This window comes from Felis catus, chromosome C1, assembly GCF_018350175.1.
Source record: "Felis catus isolate Fca126 chromosome C1, F.catus_Fca126_mat1.0, whole genome shotgun sequence".
Lineage (NCBI taxonomy): Eukaryota > Metazoa > Chordata > Mammalia > Carnivora > Felidae > Felis > Felis catus.
Window position 1 is genome coordinate 157,101,183 of NC_058375.1, and position 21,346 is coordinate 157,122,528.

General features: G+C 41.3%; 1 protein-coding gene across 6 annotated transcripts in view; it reads right to left on the reverse strand.

The window, feature by feature from the left end:
• Positions 1-21,346, reverse strand: part of STK39 (serine/threonine kinase 39) — a 324,725-nt gene that overhangs the window by 229,456 nt on the left and 73,923 nt on the right. For all 6 annotated transcript variants that reach the window (XM_045033904.1, XM_023259427.2, XM_045033901.1 and 3 more), the window contains 3 exons: positions 5,988-6,096; positions 2,409-2,550; positions 938-993 (listed from right to left, as the gene is read on the reverse strand). In XM_045033904.1, the coding sequence (XP_044889839.1) occupies positions 938-993; positions 2,409-2,550; positions 5,988-6,096 (307 nt within the window). The remainder of the gene's footprint in view (positions 1-937; positions 994-2,408; positions 2,551-5,987; positions 6,097-21,346) is intronic.

Genomic DNA, 21,346 nt, shown 5'->3' on the forward strand with positions numbered 1-21,346 from the left:
AAAAGAGCCTTCTTCCACTCCAACTCAAAAAGCAGCAGGCTGGACTGATTAAGTATTTGGGGCAAACTTCAGCACTCTTCAACAGCAGAAGCTACATCAGTGATTCTCACCAAGCGTGTCACTGGGACGTGTTGCTAATAACATTCAATGCCTGCAAGCCAGAGGGCTGGGCTGAATACCCTGCAATGATGACAGGGACAGTTCGGTACAGGTAAGGGCTGTCCAGCCACAAATGCAAAAAGCAGTGATGGCTGAGAGGACTGAGGAGACAGGCCTTCACGGATGGGAGGGAGACACGAGTCAATACAGACATGGAGACACTTTACCCCAGACCTTTTGGGTTACTCTGGTGCAATAACAGAATGAGAAGGTCTGCACACGGAGGGCACTTGTCTAGCGTACGCACTCTACAGACATGCACTGCCACCTGTGTGCCTACTGTCACGGACAGCCATGCAGGGTCACACTGAAGACCACAATAACCCACAGACTTTGAGAGTTCACCGTGCTTTCAGCACCGCTTCAGAAATAGAAACGTTTAAATTAATCGAAGGGTACAAGGTTCTAAACTTTCAAACTCATCAAAAAAAACTCTCAAAAGTGCTTTTCTTGCAGTTAGATAAATACCACCTTTATTCAACCTGAAATTTAGCAAAAATGAAATTGAAAGTAAAATTGCCTCTATCAAAAGGCTATGTTCTAAAATAACATTATTTACAGGATGATTTAACAACAACTTAACCAAAACAACAGGAAAACATGTTCTGCCTCAGACCCAAATGTTCTCTAACAGGGCAGCCCAGATACATGCTTAAAATAGATCACATGCATTCATTTGTTCATTCATTCATTCATTATTTATTTATTTGGAATGATTCTACATTCCTTGAAACTAGAACACTTCTGTCAGAAGAATTTTTATTTTTATCAGCGTTACCTGCTATTTGTACGGAACCATCCTCACCCAGAAGAATATTACCAGCTTTCAAATCCCTATTAGAAAAAAATGAAGAATGAATTATGGAATATAGACATTATATTGCATCAATTCATTCAGAGATTTAAAAACATATCATATAATGTAGCTATTTAAAGTAATTATCATTTTATAAATATTAAAATTATATCACAGATTTAAAAAGTTACAGGGAGAAACGGCGATTTTATAGTTTGCTCCTGGGGGGTGGTTAGGATTTTAGTAACAAACATTTTATGTGAAATCATTATCCAAATTTAATTAAATCACGAGTGAGTACATTCTTTATGTTGTAGAGTTGGAGATCGCCCATTAACTCACCATACTATCTTTTCTCAAGAATTAAAGCTGATAATTCTATGTAAAGCTGTTCTACTTCCACTTAAATTTGTCTGTGGTACAATTCCAAATTAATCCCAGCAGCCTCTTAAACAATGGATTGGATCAGCCTCTCCCCTGGAGAGATACTGATTATAAATGCCAATTATAACATTCTATAATATATTTCTTCATTATACAGAAGTCTTAACACTTAAAAAGAAAAATAACAACTTACAAGTTTGAAATCTAAGGTCATGTTTTTTTCTAATTACCAAAAGACATGGCAGATATCCTTAAATAAATGGCCCACCTATAGCGCAAGGTAGGGGAATTACAATACCAGCATTACTAATAAATGGTTATTTACTCACAGCTATTCCTAGGAGCCCAAGTTAACACTAACTCTTTTGAAACATCAAACACTCCTATTCTAGGCTGTTTGGCTATTTAAAGAATTAGCATTTTATGTCACAAAAGAAGATGAAATTAGCTACCCCCCCCTTTCCTCACACCACCATGCCAAAAATAATGAACATATTACAACATTTGGAACAGTTTTGCCTGTATTAGATAGTGAGAGATGCTATCCTGTTCAATTAAGCATACTTCAAGAGTAGTATTGTTATTTTTTTTTAGTGAGTTCACTGGGTACTTTTTTATATTCTGCTTTTATTTCAGTGAAAATGGATAAAGCAATGCTAAGGATACTAATATATTTCATCAAAATTTATTCTCTCGGGGCACCTGAGGGGCTCAGTCGGTTAACCACGGATTTTGGCTCAGGTCATGATCCCCCAGTTCATGGAGTCGAGCCCTGCGTCGGGACTCTGTGCTGAGAGCTCGGAGCCTGGAGCCTGCTTCAGATTCTATGTCTCCCACTCTCTTTCTCTCTCTGCGCCTCCCCCACTCATGCTCTGTGTCTCTCAAAAATAAACATTGAAAATAATTTTTTAACTTATTCTCGTTTCTTTAAGTACTTTTTTCACAACTATTTGGCCTAGTACAGAAATAATGTTGATACCTACCGGCAATATGTTTTCCTTAACAGTCTTTACAAACCAGAGCTGAATATACAAATGGCTGAATTTAAACATCTCTTCAGAAGTCATACCTGTGAATCTGACCATTTCTGTGTAGATAGTCTAAGCCTTCCAAAACCTCTTTAAGAATTGTTGCTATTATTGCCTCTTCCAGAACTCCATTCTTGTGTTCCCCTCGGTTAACAATGTACTTTATGATATCCAACATGGAACCTAGGTGGAGAGACAGAAGAATTGAAACATCTGTGTAAGCACAAGCACCTTCATTACCTTTCTAGCTTGGGCTCCACTATTTAGAAAATTGAATGGAAATGTCAAAATACGTTTGTTTATTTGACGCAATTGCTCCCAAGGCACACAAACAATTGCATGGCAGCACGTGACCAGAAACACGAGATCCAAGTTTGCAAGAGCAATTTCAGCATAAGAATAATTCTGGGTCAGGATGCAAAAAACTGTTCACGATCACTCCCGGGTTAGTCTTTTCTCCCACACATGCACAATTGGTTACAGACTCAAAAGGGGATTCAAGATGTCTGAACTGGAAAAAAACAGGAGGCGGTGGCCAGGGGAACAGACCGCAATGAACTGAGAGCCAGAAGCACAGTCTCCCTGAACATCTAGGACACAGGTAGGAGGGGAGAAAAAAAAAAGGATATTGCCTCCAGACCCCTGCTGATAACCAGAATATTCCTTTCTGTGACTCTGGGCAATCTTTATTTTTGTTTACTTGATCCATAATGTACTGACTTTTATAATGAAATAAATACACGGTACTTTGTTACCATGAACAGATTAGGATCCCTGGCATTCTGAGTTCATGTTTCAACACATACTAATTAATATTCCAAACCTCCCGGTCATTTTAAAAGCCCTAATTACCTGGGGGTTCAACATTTCTGAAGAGTTAACAAATGGCTTACCTCAGGACCTGAATCTGGCTCTAGGCGCTCTATGATTAACTGGGAGTACTGAGTTTCCACATCAGGTATTACCACACCAGACTAGCTGCCTGCCCCTCATTAAGAGATTTAATATGATAAAATATTATAAAAGAAAACAAATACATATTTCCCCCTCAGAGAAACAAAACATCTATTTATTCATTGAATCTTAAATTCTTTAGTAGTTTTGAAAACAATACTTCCACAACCGCTTCATTTTCATATTATAAGTATATACCAGGTAAGGCACGTATGTACGCATTTCTGGCTTGCTAAAAGAAAAATGAGCAATAGTCCACATCGGCCCAGGTTTCTCTGACCTGTGGAAACCTGTTTAAAACTCGTTCTTCTTACCTAAAGCCCAGGCAGACTAAGTTGGATTCTTTTTTTTTTTTTTTTTTTATTTATTTATTTATTTATTTTTTTAAGGAAGGAGCAATCTCCAACGTTTATTTATTTTTTTGGGACAGAGAGAGACAAAGCATGAACGGGGGAGGGGCAGAGAGAGAGGGAGACACAGAATCGGAAACAGGCTCCAGGCTCTGAGCCATCAGCCCAGAGCCTGACGCGGGGCTCGAACTCACGGACCGCGAGATCGTGACCTGGCTGAAGTCGGATGCTTAACCGACTGCGCCACCCAGGTGCCCCTAAGTTGGATTCTTTTAAAAAGACAATGAAATTTTCTATCCAGTCTTCAGGCAAGGGATACGGGACATAGTTAAGCTAATCAAAGGTTAATTGGGATCAAAATAAAGACAGGAAGTAAAATTCTCAGTTTGAGCAGTGTATCTGGGGCTGCCTAGGGTCCCAGGTCACCAGAACCTCGATCCCTGCAACAAGAGATTGGGTGAAGGGTCGTCTTACTGACAAAGCACCAGCCTCGGCAGAGACAAGGAGCAATGCCCACACTCAAACCCTGCAGTCTGGCTCCAGCAGGCTGCCTTTTTCTTTCTTCTTTCATTTCTTTCTTTTCATGTTTAATTAAAACCCGAAGTAGGCACTCAAGGAAACAATGACTAATAGGATTGACAAGACTGGGAACAGAACCTAACTCAGCTCTCCCAGGCTCCCCACTGAGACCCACGCAAGTGGACCCAAAGCAATCACAGCATATTTGTCCGGTCAGCTCTGGGCCTCTGCTTGATCCAAGAGAGTTTCTTTACAACAACAACAAAAAAAATGAAGATGCCTCCTCAATTCTGCCTTCACTGGAACCAGGTCTACAGGTTAAAACTGGCTCTACAATATAAATTCAGCTATACTGGTTCTGGCTTCATCCAGGCAGTGCAAAATGTCTTCCTCTGCTCCTAAATGACACTTCACGTCTGGAAAAGATATATAGAGTGATAGATGTGGGAATGCTGGGTGTTACAAAGAAAATCACTGGGGCTTTCTAAGCTTAAATTTTCATGTCTGTAAAATGAAGGTGATAATTCCTGTGGTGCAGCACAGCTTTTAAGTCAACAGGTCCTACTGCCACAAATTCCAGTGCTCACAGCTACTGTGTATGTGACCTTGGGCAAGCTGCCGACTCTCTTAAGCTTTGGGGAACTTTCTGAAGAGCAGGGACAGTGACACTTGCCATTCAAAGATGCTGTCCAGATTAAATGAAATAAGGTAAGTAAATTGCCTTGAGCAGAATCTAGCCACAGAGTAAGTGTTCAATAAAGTTAATGGCTACCATTATCATTCTTTATCAACTAGTGATGTTAAGAGATTAAAAGAAAAAATACGGCAATGTAAAAGTGCCTTATAAGTTAAATTGTCAATGACTTTTATAACTTCATTGACCTGAGGCCAGAGTGAAAGTTACTCTGCCTCTTCAAATGCAAACACAAGATGAAAACAGTGCCACTTCCGATCAACACTGCAAGCAAATAATTTAGCATGCACAGAGTTTCTCTCCATTTCAACTGAAACAATATTTACTGAGTACCCACTGGGTGCCAGGTTCAATAAGGGAGAAGTCCATTAGACCATGCTCTCCTCATCAAGTCCACAATCTAATCTAAATCTGTACTGTCCAATATCGTAGCCACTAGCCATCTGTGGTTATTTAAATATAAGCTAGTTAAAAATGAATAGAAATCCAGTTCCTCCAGAAATTCAGTAACACCAGCCACATGTCAAGTATTTAAGAGCCACATGTACCTAGTAGAAACTGGAGAGCACAGTTATAGAACATTTCCATCATCACAGAACTTTTAATGAACGGCACTGAGGTAATTCACTATATTACAATGTGTTAAGGACTTGAATAATATTAAAAACAGAGTTTAAACAGGAAGGACTGGTTAACTTTTGTGTTGCAGAGAGGACGTGACCTCTTAGGACTTTGGCATGTGGAGAAGGAAGGACAGACATCTAGGGCTGAGGAGCAGCACAGGGGAGATGTGGAGACATCGGGGTGCAGAGGTATTTAGAGAGCCTCACCTACACCAAGAAGGCTGGGCAGAAGAGGACACGGGTATTCTAGGAAGTTTAGCCATATTATGAAAGCTTTTCAATATCAACGTGAAGAAATCTGGGCTTTATTCTCTAGGTAAATAATAAACCAAGCAAAACTTTAAATACAAGAGTAAGGGGACCAAATGTAAAGTTGTATGCAATATTACGGCTTGCACAAAAGACAAAAGCGCACACACACACACACACACACACACACACACACACACACACAAGCAAACAATAACAAAACCCACTTACCTCCACTTAGTAATTTCATGACCAGCCAAAGTTCATCTTTTACCACAAAAGAGGTGTAATAGGTCACTACATTGGGATGGCTGCACTGACTCATGGCTTGAATTTCTTTCTATAAAAAGAACAAAACGTGACATAGTCTCATGGGGTAAAAATCGGGAAGCAAAACACACTGAGCACACCTAGGCACTTTTCCTACTTAAAAACATACGTGGGGGGCTGCTTAAACCATTAGTTCAAAGAAGCTGCATGAGAACTAAGTCATTCATCCAATTATCAACTTGCTGGAATTCAGAAAGGCCTCTTTAGGAGACCACAGAGCCCTGTGGACCGGTCACAGGACACAGAAACCTCAGGGAGCATATCACCCAGATCACTCCCTACTCAGTAGCAGAGAGCCCCATCACACATGACTGAGTGCCTCCTGCCTGCAAGGAAGGCTGCGATAGAGAAAGAAAAGGCTGAGTGAGTCATTAGGGGACCTGGGTCCTACCGCCAAGCCTCAACTCTGGCGGGTCTTAGATCCTCCCTCATCCAAAACTGTTTCTGCTTCTCAGGACTGCTGTGATGTAAATGAGCAAATACCCATTAAGATGCTAGAACGTAATTTCCCAAACTCTATTTCATGGTAGATAGTTTATCAAGAAAAAAAAGGGGGGGGGGCAGGCTAGTGGAATAAGCTCAGGAAACATCAGATCCTACATCTCACTCTAAAAGGGTTATAGGGAACATTATTACTGTCAAAGACTCTGAGAATTCCTGCAGTAGATAAGCTGTTCTAGTTGCATCCACATGAACAATGCAGTTAAATAATGCTTTGTGGGTCACAATTTAGGAAACACTACTACTATAGAGGAAAATAAGTTTCATATAGAGACACAAAACAATAAAGTTTTGAAATCAAATAGGCAACTTCAATAAACCACATTTTCCTGCAATACTTAAGTTCCCATTGGTTTTGGTGTATTGTCTTAAGTTATTGCCAGATAACTCCTATAAAGCTTCAGTCTCCAAAGGCAAGGGAAATAAAATCAAAAATGAACTATTGGGACCTCATCAAGATAAAAAGCTTCTGTACTGCAAAAGAAACAATCAACAAAACTAAAAGGCAACCAACAGAATGGGAAAAGATATTTGCAAATGACATATCAGATAAAGGGTTAGTATCCAAAATCTATAAAGAACTTACCTAACTCAACTCCCAAAAAACAAATAATCCAGTGAAGAAATGGAGAGAAGACATGAATAGACACTTTTCCCAAGAAGACACCCAGATGGCTAACCAACACATGAAAAGATGCTCAACATCACTCATCATGAGAGAAATACAAATCAAAACCACACTGAGATACCACCTCGCACCAGTCAGAGTGGCTAAAATTAACAACTCAGGAAACAACAGATGCTGGCAAGGATGTGGAGAAACAGGAACCCTCTTGCACTGTTGGTGGGAATGCAAACTGGTGCAGCCGCTCTGGAAAACAGCATGGAGGTTCCTCAAAAAATTAAAAATAGAAGTACTCTACAACCCAGCAATAGCATTACTAAGAATTTATCCAAAGGATACAGGAGTGCTGATTCATAGGGGTACCTGTACCCCAATGTTTATAGCAGTGCTTTCAATAATAACCAAATTAAGGAAAGAGCCTAAATGTCCATCAACTGATCAATGAATAAAGATGTGGTTTATATATACAATGGAATACTACTTGGCAATGAGAAAGAATGAAATCCTGCCACTTGCAGCAATGTGGATGGAACTGGAGGGTATTATGCTGAGTGATATAAGTCAGTCGGGGAAAGACAGATATCGTATGTTTTCACTCCTATGTGGAACTTGAGAAACTTAACAGAAGACAAAGGGGGAAGAGAAGGGGAAAAAATAGTTACAGAGAGGCAAATCATAGAAGACTCTTAAATACAGAGAATAAACAGAGGGTTGATGGTGGGGCGGGGTGGGAGAGGGGAAAATGGGTGATGGGCATTGAGAAGGGCACTTGTGGGATGAGCACTGGGTGTTGTATGTGAGCGATGAATCATGGGAATCTACCCCCAAAACCAAGAGCACACTTTACACACTGTGCGTTAGACAACTTGACAATAAATTACATTAAAATGAAAAAAGAAGAAAGAAAAAAAAACACTAGAAAAAAATAAAATAAAATAAAATTTCAGTTAACCCTCAATCAAGGGTATCAGACTAGTGTAACTCCCTCTCAAGGTGCCGTCCAAAAGCCACAAAAAATAACGTAAGTCATCAAAGAAACCTTATACATGCTATTATGTATTTATGATGAAAGAAAAGTGCATTTATGCATCGTATAAATATTTTCAATAATAATGAGCATCTAGTTAACTCTGAATTAATTTTAAATCACCCAGCCGAAAGATTCCAAATGGGGATGCAATCCTTGCACATCCAGTACTACGTAATCCTCAAACTGCCAAGACCCTATTTCTCAGAATACTGGACCAAAACACTATGACATGTAACACACACATATACCTTAGTTTATATGTTTATATAAGTGCTTTTTACCAAGGATAAACAGAAAAAAATCACTAATTTTTCCATTTTCATTATATAACAACACTTTCCATTCCTCATTTCCTTCATCCATTTAACTAATTACAGGTTTTCTAAATCTGACACTTTTCAATTCAGCTACTCCTGTCCTTTGAACAAGATCTGAAACCTGAGGTCCAGTTTCCATCTGTTTCTGGTGTTAGGTTTTGATATCACGAGATGCTGCTGAAGGAGAAATGCAACACTGCACAGGCCATTCCTACCTTAAGTCACTAGCACCTGTTCACTGTGGGGACGGGCGGCTCACTTGGAAGGCGTGCAGCATCAGGTAGGGCCCGGTATACACACAGATGCCCCCCGCTGCTCACAGAAAGGAGAATGATGTTTCTTGAAAGTGTGGGTGCTCCACATTCTCATCATTTCACATTTAATGCAAATGAATGCTTATCTAGCTTTCTAACTCCAAACTTTTAAATCATTAATCTAAATGAACAATAAACAACCCATGCCCATATGAAAGGAAATTCTTCTGCACTGAAGCAATACTGGGCCAAACTCTGGAAAAACCCGTTTTCTTGCACTTTCCATTTAGATGGGCAGTATCACTTCCTACCCAGAGTATCAGGTTCTCCAACACTGCAGTGAGCAAACTATTTGTGTTGGGGGTGGGGGTATGCATACATGCGTGGGTATGTGCGTGTGCATGTGCGTGTGCGTGTGCGTGTGCGTGTGTGTGTGAAAGAGAAAGGGAGGGAGGCAGGGAGGGAGAGAAAGTAGGGGGGAGAGAGAGAAAAGGGAACAGGGGGAGATATACAGAGGGAGGGAGAGAGAGAAAAACTCTTTAACCTGTGGATATAACTTACCAAGTTCTAGTCCTTCAAAATTTTGGGTCTTAGAGGTACCAGATGGACATTTAAAGGTCCTGAAGATTTGGGGGCACCTGGGTGGTTCAGTCGGTTCAGCATGTGACTCTGCTTTTCAGCTCAGGTCATAATCCCAGGGTCATAGGATCAAGTCCTGAGTCAGGCTCCGCAATGAGCATGGAACCTGTTTGGGATTCTCTCTCTCTCTGCCTCTGTCCCTCTCCTGCTCTCTCTTTCTCTCTCTCTAAAATAAAAAATAATAATAATAATAATAAAATATAAAGGTCCTGAGGACTTAAAAGAAAGAGGCAGGGAGAGGGACATAGATACTGCCCCTACTAATACACCCCCGGACCAACATGAGGGCAGATGGAGGAAAAGACAGAAAACTTCAGAGCAGACTTACCATCAGTCTGACCACTCATAACCTCACATCCCTCCTTGCAGCCTCACAGTTCCTCTTCACTGCTTTGCTAGGGTTCCATACCCCCACTCCTACATCATGCAATTTCCTACACAAGCCATTCCATGTAGCAGAGCCTCTAATACTTAAAGACATGGTAAACCTGCCTTAGGGAGAAACAACAGTCACTTAGCCTCAGCGTATGACCTGTGCTATCACTGAGCCTCCATGATAAGTATTTCCATAAGCAGTGCAGAAATACACTCACAGAAGAACAAATGAGGTGTTCTACCTGCCTATCCAACCTTATTTCAGTTTATACGTAAGCCTTGTGTTTAGTTGCCTTCTAGAGAGATGAAAAATTTTATATTTATATATTTGTATTTTTGCTATGGTCTGAATGTTTGTGCCCACCCCCTGAATTCATAAGCTGATGGCCTCAGGAAAGGGGGCCTTTGAGAGGTGACCGGGTCTTGCGGATGGAACCCTCATGAATGAGATTTGTGCCAGTATAAGAGACCCCAAAGAGGTAGCCTGCCCCTTCTGCCACAGGAGGCAGTGAGAAGTCTGTGACCTGGAAGAAGGCTCCCACTCGACCATGCCAGCACCTTGACCTTGGACCTCCAGACTCCAGAACTGTGAGAAGTAAATTACTGTTGTTTATAAGCCACCAAATCTGTGGGATTTTTCTTACAGCAGCCTGAATCAATTAAGACAACTGTATATACTTTTTATATTTTATATGTTGAAAATATAAATATTTCCTGAATCAAATGTTCTTTCCATAGAACTACTCTCTCCATTTCTTTTCAGAACAGTGATGACAGCTGCTCTTTGAATCCTTCCCTGGGAACATTCTACCAGATAAATTATCCAAGCTTTTCCCATTGTCCTAACTTCACTCACAGGACAGGCAAAGCCCTTTATTCCCAAACATATTCATTTCTATTTCTAAAAGTGACAAAAGTATTGCCCAAAGATGATTAAGTGGGTATGATTTAAAAAAAAAAAAAAGTTTTTAGGGCACCTGGGTGGCTCAGTCAGTTGACCTCCAACTCTTGATTTCAGTTCAGGTCATGATCCCAGGGTCTTGGGATCAGGCCCTGCATCCAGCTCTGTACTGAGAATGCAGCCTGCTTAAGATTCTCTCTCTCTCCCCCTCTGCCTACCTCCCCATCGCCCCCCAGCCCCAATCATGCTCACTCTCTAAGTAATAAAATAAAAAAGGTTTATCCAATTCTCCCTACAAAATGAGCGGGTTCTAAAACTCTATTCCCTTAACTAGGATGCAATCCATAGATGCATGATTTGGAACAATGCTTCTCAAACTTGAAAGTGTACACAGATCACCTGGGGACCAAGTGAAAATGCAGATTCTGATTCAGTTGGTCTGGGGTGGAGCCTGAAATTCTGCATTTCTATCAGGCTTCCAAGTAAACTGGTTAGGTCCAGAAACCAGATTCTGAGTGACTAAGTGGTGGAAAGCAAACAGAGGCACTTGGGTATGGGGACAGGTGAAAGGAAGGAGCACCAAGGGCCGCAGTGAAGGTGATGGGGTTAGAGCCTGAGGAGGGGAGCAAGCCCAGAGGCACCACCTAGCTGAGTCTGACCTGAAGAAAGGGGTAGGAAACAAAGCTAGAAATAGGGGAGACTAGTAAACAATTCACAGGGAGAGAAAAACACGAGGTCAAGATTTGAAGAACTTACACAACTCTGAAATCCGGACAACACATGTGCCAAAACTGCAGTCAAGGACTGTAACACAGTGACTCCCTTGGAAGAGTCTAGTGAAATAAGACAGACATGCCATCAGGTGCCAAAGCAAACCACAGCCTGGTATTTAATCTGCCCTGTGGACCAAAGAGCTGCTCATGCAGCTTCATCTGAAACACACCACAAACGAAATTTCACAAGAGTGGGAAAACAGGCCTAAAATGGGATAGCAAGAAAAAGGCCTCCCCATCTGCCAGCACTGAAGCGGCAGCCACAGCAGCAGCCCTCTGCTGGGAGCCGGGTGGGCGGACGACAGACCTATGAGGGACACGCACGCGCGGCTGCGGGGCCAGCCTGGCCACATTTGCCCAACCGGGGCACGATATAGGCCTCTCACGTGGGATAGTCCAGGTTTGGTGGGGGACACAAAACACACAGAATATCCTACCATAGAATATCCCGGAAATAGGATTGCTTGGGAGGAAAAAAGAAAAGAAAAAACTACCAAAAAACCAAAAACTGAAAAAAATGGAAAGAAAGTATATTTAAGTGTTTACGAGGGCTTTTGTAATAGTGCTCTATGGCCTTTGTTCCTCCTACCACCACCACCACCACCACCACCACCACCACCACCACCACCACCACCACCACCATCACGAAAGAAAGAAAGAAAGAAAGAAAGAAAGAAAGAAAGAAAGAAAGAAAGAAAGAAAGAAAGAAGGGAGGGAAGGAGGGAAAGAAGGAAGGAAGGGAGAAAGGGAGGAAGGGAGGAAGGGGGGAAGGGGGGAAGGGGGGAAGGGGGGAAGGGGGGAAGGGAGGAAGGGAGGAAGGGAGGGAGAAAGGGAGGAAGGGAGGGAGAAAGGGAGGAAGGGAGGGAGAAAGGGAGAAAGGGAGGGAGAAAGGGAGAAAGGGAGGGAGAAAGGGAGGGAGAAAGGGAGAAAGGGAGAAAGGGAGAAAGGGAGAAAGGGAGAAAGGGAGGGAGAAAGGGAGGGAGAAAGGGAGGGAGAAAGGGAGAAAGGGAGGGAGAAAGGGAGGGAGAAAGGGAGAAAGGGAGGGAGAAAGGGAGGGAGAAAGGGAGAAAGGGAGGGAGAAAGGGAGGGAGAAAGGGAGGGAGAAAGGGAGGGAGAAAGGGAGGGAGAAAGGGAGGGAGGGAGGGAGGAAGGGAGGGAGAAAGGGAGGGAGGGAGGGAGGGAGGGAGGGAGGGAGGGAGGGAGGAAGAAAAAAACCATACTGAAGACAAGCAAGAACTGTGGTTCACAGGGGTGGGAGCCACTGAGGAAGAGCTAAAGTCCTAAGACAGGGCTGGCTTGGAAGCTTGGCTAAGCCACTGAGCAGCCCGATAACCCCAGCAGGTTACCCCATGTCCTTGAACCTCAGTGTCCTGTCATAAAAGGAGACTATTAATGCCGTCTACATAGGATTTTTGCGAAATAAGTGAAACGAGACCTACACCACTCCTCGCAGGATGCCTAGCACATAACACAAGCGTTAAAAGACAGCCTCTCAATGTCTCGGTTCCTTCTCTGCAGATGAGCAACCCCATACTGATCACTTACCTCAAGTGTCCCAAATTCCTGACTCAACCTCAAAGGCACGGAGACAGACGCTGGCAGCAGCGCCTACCCTGCCCTACAGAAACATCAATCACACAACGCGCTCCATGTGTCCTGCCAGCTCTAAGAGTCTGTAATGTGTGTATAGGTCACTGGGCCACGAATCTGTAGCTTTATTCCTGACTCTACGTTGTCTCCCACAGGAGTTTTCCTAAGTACTTCACCCTGTGTTTAATTCATACCACCCTGTCATACTTCATGCATCCTGGTACACCGCCTCAAGCCCTTTTGTGATAAGGAGCCTAACATACTTATGCAAAGGGTTCAAAACACCTAGCATAGGGGCACCCGCCTGGCTCTGTGGGCAGAGTGTGCGACTCCTGATCTCAGGGTTGTAAGTTCAAGCCCCACGTTGGGTGCAGAGGTTACTTAAAAAATAAAATCTTTTAAAAACAAAAATAAAAAAACACAGAGCACAGAAAAGAGTTTGAAGATATAATAATTAGGAAAAGTTAAAGCCTAGTGTCTTTTGTTCCTAAAACCAGGAGATTCACGAAGTACTGAAAGAAATTTCATTACAGAAAAGAAACAGTTTAAATGGATTCTCAATTCAAAATAATAAACTACACTTAACCAAATTAGCATATTTTCACAGCTTATGTAAATCCTAAATAAATTCTCCTTCATCTGATATTGGTGGCAAAATATCCCACTCAGCCTTAGTTAGGAATCAAATTTCTCAGCCTCCAAAATCATGTGCAGTTAAATCTGAGAAGATGTTATTTCTAACTTTATTCTAGAGCAGTGGTTTTCAACATTGGTTGCACACTGAAATCACCTGGGGAGCTTTAAAAAATACTAGGGCCTGGAGCCTAGCCCCAGAGATGCTGATGCAAATTGGTTTAGGATAAGAGGCTGGGAATGAAAATTTTCAAAAGCTCCTAGGTGATTCTAATGTTCGGCCAAGGTTGAGAACTACTGTTTTCAAGCTAGGCACTAAGATGCATCATTCCTTCAATGAAATACTGAGAGAAACACCTACCTCTCAGGCACACTTCCACACTGCAACTTTTAATCCTTTAAAAAGGGGAAAATATGTATGATTTACAAATACTATCAAATGCAACCTATATTTCCAAATGCAAGAGATAACCAGATACATCTTTTAAAATGTATGCAACATTCTGCAGGCATTTTAAGAACTCTTTAAATGGTGAGGGTAACCACATTAAGTAACACTTTTCAGAAAGTCATTCTCCAGCTTGCAATTCCATAACAATTCCATAACAGCACCATCATGAAGGGTAACCTAATATTCATAAATAGCCTGATACTGTAAGTGGCAGAATTAAAACAAAGACAAAAACAAAACCCATAAATTTCTACGATCTCAAATGTCAGCCAAGAAATGGAAGAAAAAGATTGACAAAGTTGTTACAAGAGCAATGTATGGTTTTTTTGGACTGTCATTTTCAATCAGGAAAATGTCAGTATCAGGTCTTTCAATGTAAAAAACTATGTATCACATGTGCAGCAAACTCTTACCTCTTTTCAAAGAAGAGTATCAAAAGGGAAAAACCTACTTTAAAAAACGTTATGTGAAATATTTCGACTTGTACCCAAATGTATCAACCATTGTTCCTTGCCATTTAGTTTTGTAGTTATTTTTATAGGACTTGGTATCTGTGTTTATCCAAGTGAAGTCCATTGAAGACAGGATTAGAAATGGGAAAAGTCTAGATAAGACAGGGAAATATTTTTTAAGAAATTAGGAGAAGGAGGGGCCAGGGTGGCTCAAGTCACTTGAGCGTCCCACTCTTGGTTTCGACTCAGGTCATGGTCTTGCAGTTTTGTGGGTTCAAGCCCCGCGTCAGGCTCTGTGCTGGCAATGCAGAGCCTGTTTGGGATTCTCTCTCTCTCTCCCTCTCTCTGCCCCTCCCCTACCCATGCTGTCTCTGTTTCTCTCAAAATAAATAAATAAGCTTAAAAAAAGAAATTAGGAAAAGGGGAGCAGAAATTCCCTCACGGCCTTACTCAGTGTTGGCAGAGAAGTATTTAAAACAAAAGGTAGAGTGTCATGGGAGTTGGAGAGTGGGTAAATCCCTCGAAATCAGCAGGGGAATCACAAAGGGTAAACATCTACTTGCTGGCAGAAGAGAATGCACATCCCAGAGCCTCCCAGCTTGGTGATGATGTCACAAAGTTGGGCACTCTGCAAAAACTGTCCAAACAAAACAGAAGAATTCTACTTGGAAACATAAGAAACCATTGGTATAGTTGTTTTCTTCAAAAGAAACAAGGAGAGGGAAAGGAAGGGAAGAATCAAAGTGTGATGTTGAAATACTGTAGGAAAACCCAATGGGGAGGAACCCAATTTCTCCCACTGTTGGCTAAGAGGTTCTTCAGCAAACAGTAAGACGGATGCCCTATGAGTTCTGGAAGCTCTTAAGTTGGCCCTCATGGAATCTGAATCAGATTCAGCTATCAATAACAGCCGTTTGATCATTTAATTGACTACGATTGGGAGTCTTGGAAAAAGTCAAGTCAAAGACTTCATTAAAAACAGAAACAGGAAGAATTTTTCTTGTCCACCAATTTATGTTGCTGGAAACCTCCGGGCCAACTTTTAGCACAGCTGCTCTATTTGGCTTCATCACCAAACAATGAGAATGTGAGGTCAAGTGTGTCTTTTTCTCTTTTTGTGGTGCCCCCCGTCCCACGCTGGGGGCCAGTGTGCAGCCTGGGGTCTGCCAGGGAACAGCCCTCCTGCAGAAGCAGCCAGAGCCCTGCCCAACACGCTCAGACCTTCTCTCTGACTGTTCCACAGTCCTTCTGTTTCCACAGCAGCTAATTAATTGTGGAAATAACCAAACCACAATAAAGAAGATAACAGAGGAAAGAACAAAATCCTTGGTCTCAACCCAAGCCAATAACATTTTCCAGAAGGATGGTAAAAGGGAGGTATAAAAAATAAACAAGATGTAACTAAAGTTGTATTCAATCTAAGCGTGTTTTCCCCATTTTCTCCTACTCTGAAAATGAGTATGTACTGAGTCTCTCTGTTACTAAGCACATGTAAGTTCAGAAACATGTGTCCTTACAATATTCATTTCTGTTTACTCTTTGGGGAAAAAATGAGATGTTAAACATTTTAGCAAGCCATTTTTTTTTTAATTTTTTTCAATGTTTATTCATTTTTGGAGAGAGAGACAGAGCATTAGCAGGGGAGGGGCAGAGAGAGAGGGAGACACAGAATTTGAAGCAGGCTCCAGGCTCTGAGCTCTCAGCATAGAGCCCCATGCAGGGCTCGAACCCACGAACCGTGAGATTATGACCTGAGCCGAAGTCGGACACTCAACCGATGGAGCCATGCAGGCACCCACCCCAGCAAGCCATTTCTAACACATCTATAAAAATTGACCTAAAAGTAAATTCAACTAGTATGTTTATTATCTGAATCAACTATAACATTTAAATTTCACGTTCCAAATTCTACGAATTTGGTTCTACGAATCACACGCCAGCTAATGTAACTTTAGAGCTGTAAAAATAAATTAGTTTTGCATATGTAATATTCTCTAATTTCTTAAAAATGTATGTCTTCAAAATATCCAAAAATCTCCCATTCCTAATCCTGCCCTCAGCTGGATTATACTTTGGTAAAAACAAACACCAAAGTGTATGAAAATAATTACAAAACTAAGTACAAAATTTAATATTTGAGACCTGAAATGCTCAAAATAGTACATTCAGTAAAATACACTTGTATTTTAATGCTATACCCATGGTATAAAAGATTCTACAAGAAACAGCCAAATGCAATTCATTACCACATATGGTGAAGCACTAATGAGCTGGGATATGAATAATTAATCTACTAATTAAAAATTCTTTTGTTCAAAAAGCATGGAAAAATACTTTCATTTATATAATAAGGAAAACACACATTATAGTTTCCAGCTTTTTAGGCTGACGTCCTCAAACCAGTATAATTTTTTTCTACAATAAGCAAGGCTTACAAAAGTATGAACACAATTACAGACATTAGGCAAAAATGCAGGGAAAAAAATTTTTTTAATTTTTTAAACCTCGGGAAGCCTGGGTGGCTCAGTGGTTATGCTTCCGACTTTGGCTCAGGTCATGATCTTGCAGCTCATGAGTTCGAGCCCTGTGTCAGGCTCTGTGCTGACAGCTCAGAGCCTGGAGTCTGCTTCAGATTCTGTGTCTCCCTCTCTCTCTACCTCTCCCTCCCTTTCTATGTCTCTCTCAAAAATAAATAAACAAAAAAATTTTAATTTTCTAAATCTCAATTAAAAGGGGGAAGACCCCTTCTAGCTAGAAGAACTGCTCAAAGGCCCCAAATATCGTAATTTAATTTTAAATAAGTATGAGAGAAGCCTATGTCAGATAAATAAACTATTAGGGGATAATTAAACTATTCTCTCAAATGACCACTAGGCAAAATAAACATCTAAAGCTTTATTCTCCAAAATAACCTACAAATCATAGCTGATTTGTTCCTCTAAAGACAAGTAAAGAGAGTAGAAAGGGAAAGATGAATCGAAAGAAAAGAGCAGATCAAAAGAAATAAGAAATAAGAAATAACATTATGGCAGAAAAGCAAAATGAGGGCAGGGGCTTTGTTCTGAGGAAAGTAAGCTCTCGATTTATCTATGAATCGTATCCATGAAATACAGCAAAATATCCTTACAGAAATGATATAGGAAGAGAAGGGCAAATGCCAGATTCTTTCCGGTTGGAGGCTGAGAGGCTCTTTCGTTATGTACACAGGAGACACAGATGGCACCCTATGTACCCCAATCTATGCACTTACAGTGGAATGTTACTGTTACCCTGTACCACTGGAGTGACTTGACTCTATCCTGAATTATAAGCATAATTTGCTAGTAATCAGTGTTTTTCTGCAAGTGACTTTTAAAAGTAACTTCATGAAAAGAATTGATTTTTAAATACACAGAACCATAGACTTTGGTGATAAAAATAAGTTTTGCCATCAAGTAGAATTCCTCAGTGAACAAATGAGAAGACTGAGGCATAAATGATGCATCTCAAGTCCACGATCCAAGTGAAGACCCGGGCCCTCTGACCCAGGAAGCAATTCTCCCTCCATCACAAGTTTCAGCAATCATGGGTAGCCGTTGTTTTTTGAAACAATTTTGCTCACATTTGTCACCCATCATATACTACAATATTTTAATGATCACTACATACTATTTCATAATAGAATCACATAATGGACCTTTTTTTTTTCTTTGAAGAAACAAGCACTTTGCCTGGCCCCAGGGCCAGGGTTTCTCTTACACACATAGCATTCCTGTCCCTAAGAATTAAACTGTATGTTTTGATAGCATTGATGTATATGAAGGAATGAGAAAATGCTACTGAGTTTTCTGTGACTAGGTACCAAAGACAAGACTAAAAATATGAGAGCTCTAGTCCAGAGAAAAAACATTGAGGATATGGCTAAAGTCTAAAAATCACGAAGTCAAGTAAGGTGATGAATCAAAATGTTCATCAATCCCTGGGTAAAAATAATGAAGAGTTCCCTGAAGGTTGGAAAAAGTGGGTTTTAAGATGAATAAAAGGAAGGACAACTATGTCACATTTATGGAACTGTCACCTGGTGACAGAGACCAAAAGATGAGTTCAGAAAGAACAGGTTAATTCTTCACTCATGAAATAGATTTTTAGGGAAGTAAGTGGGCCCTTGAGCAGCATCCCTAACCTCTGAGGCTGACCACAAACGAGAGAACTAAGCTCTTTCAAGAAACCTCAAGGCCACCTTCACATTGAATATACTAGTTGGCATGACAGTGGATCAGACCCATTTAGGAAGCCTTAAATTCCTACTGAAAAGCAAGGAATGCACACTAGAGAATCTGTCTATATTCTGTTAAACCATGTCTAGATGGAAAAAGTGTAGAAAGCTATCCTTAGCTCAAAAAGCTCACCAACCCAAAATAAAAATGAAGAAACTCATTTACCAGTCCCCAGGCTCCCCAAAAACCAGAAATCATCTTTGTTTTCCCAACGCCTGGCTCAGTGTCTAGCACCTAGTAGGGTTTAATAATCACACAGTCCACAAGTTCTGCTCTAAAACTATAAATACCTCCCAGAGAGTGTTAGCCTATTATAGTCATTTACACCACTGCGGGATTAAAAAAAAAAATGTGGGATTAGCAAATCTCGGAAATTACCAAAGCCTCCAGGTTGGAGTGGTCAGAAATACAGAACATACCAGTAACATCCCCTGCCTCCTGGAAAATTAACCACCAAATCATCATACCTAAAGAGATTAGGATATAGTTACAGGCCAAACTCTACAACATACATGAAAACTTAAAAGAATGCATAGAACAAGAATTAGATTAACTAAATGCTATTCATGTGATGCCAAGAAAAACATTTGTTCTAGGGTTTTCTAACCTAATTGCCATGAAGATGAGCATATGCCTTTGTTGTCCTATATACACACCCAAAACCCATCCTTCTAATGGGCCTAAGCACAATGTAGAAACTCATTAAATATTTACCAAATAAATTACTAAATGTATACACATGAGATCTGGAACCAAATTATCATTGAGGAATATTACAGTACTCATTTCAACAATATAAATTTTATTTAAATTACCAATTTAAATTTAGCACCAATGATTTCATCTAATACTTCTTCCCTTCATTCGCAGAGACGATAGTTTCAGAAATCACGACCACCTGGGACGTCTGGGTGGCTCAGGCAGCTAAGTGTCCAACTCTTGATTTCTGCTCAAGTCATGATCTCACGGTTTGTGAGTTTGGGCACCACATCGGGCTCTGTGCTGACAGCACGGAGCCTGCTTGGGATTCTCTCTCTCTCCCTCCCTCTCTGCCCCCTTGTGCAAGTGCACGTGCATACATGCGCTCTCTCTCCCTCTCTCAAAATAAATAAACTTAAGGGGCGCCTGGGTGGCGCAGTCGGTTAAGCGTCCGACTTCAGCCAGGTCACGATCTCGCGGTCCGTGAGTTCGAGCCCCGCGTCAGGCTCTGGGCTGATGGCTCGGAGCCTGGAGCCTGTTTCCGATTCTGTGTCTCCCTCTCTCTCTGCCCCTCCCCCGTTCATGCTCTGTCTCTCTCTGTCCCAAAAATAAATAAACGTTGAAAAAAAAAATAAACTTAAAAAAAAAAAAGAAAATGCTAAAAAAAAAAAAAAGAAAAAAGAAAAGAAAAATCATGACCATTTGAACCCTTCATCAGCCAAACCTGAAATAAACTCCACATGACCACAGAATCTGACAGATTGTCCATCTGCCCTGTGAGTGTAAACCCCACTTTCCTATGGGAGTTGGGACAAAGGGGCAGGGACAGGACAGAGGGTAGGAAGTGGGAGGCGATACAGTTTCAGTAGGGGAGGCAGATGTTCTAACTGCCAGCAAATAGTTGATAACTGTGACTTCTATGACATAACACTCACAAGATAAGGATTCCAGTGGCCATTGTTTCTTACAAGAACAATGGCTTCCAGTTAACACATGGCACAGTTTGTGAAATGATGCAGAGCACTGACCTATACATAATGTGCGCACACACACATACACACACAGGGAATTAAAGGATTATTAGGATGCCGGATGTCCAAACACTGCCAAAATGTGAACCCGCAGAGATAATAAAAGTACGAGCAACAGCAGTATTAAAAATCAAAAGGATTACACCAACTTCGCTCCACACAATCTCGTGTGCCAACAGCTGGGCCACAAAGCCTGGCAACATTAGGCAGTCCATACTGTAAGTTCCATTTCTTTTTGTTTGCAAAGGACAAACATCCTAAAGAACCATAGCCATTCCCTGCCCCCCATCTCTAGAAATATCAAGACATCAAAAGGTCAAAGGTTCCAGGTTAAGGAAAGATCGACACAAGAAATCAATACACCTTTCAAATGAAAAGTGGATAATTATACACATATACTATGCTTTCTTAACACAACATGGGAACTAAGAGGGGAAAAAGAATGAGATAAATAAACTAACTGCTAATAAGCAAACTCATAACTCCTAAAACCTCAGATTAACGGAGACAAGCACAAAGCCAGAAAAGCCCCAGTCCTTACATGTGCAGCTATGCCCAAATTACAAGCACTATCTCCAAATGCCACTGTTACTGGTCCTGCTCTCAGGGAAACAGTTAAGGGCGTGGACTGCCCACCCTCCCCTCCATTCTCCCCCACCCTGCTGCCTCCACTAGGACCCTCCTCTAACTTCCATTGCTGGCAGCGGACTGCTGACGAGAAGCCAATAGAGGG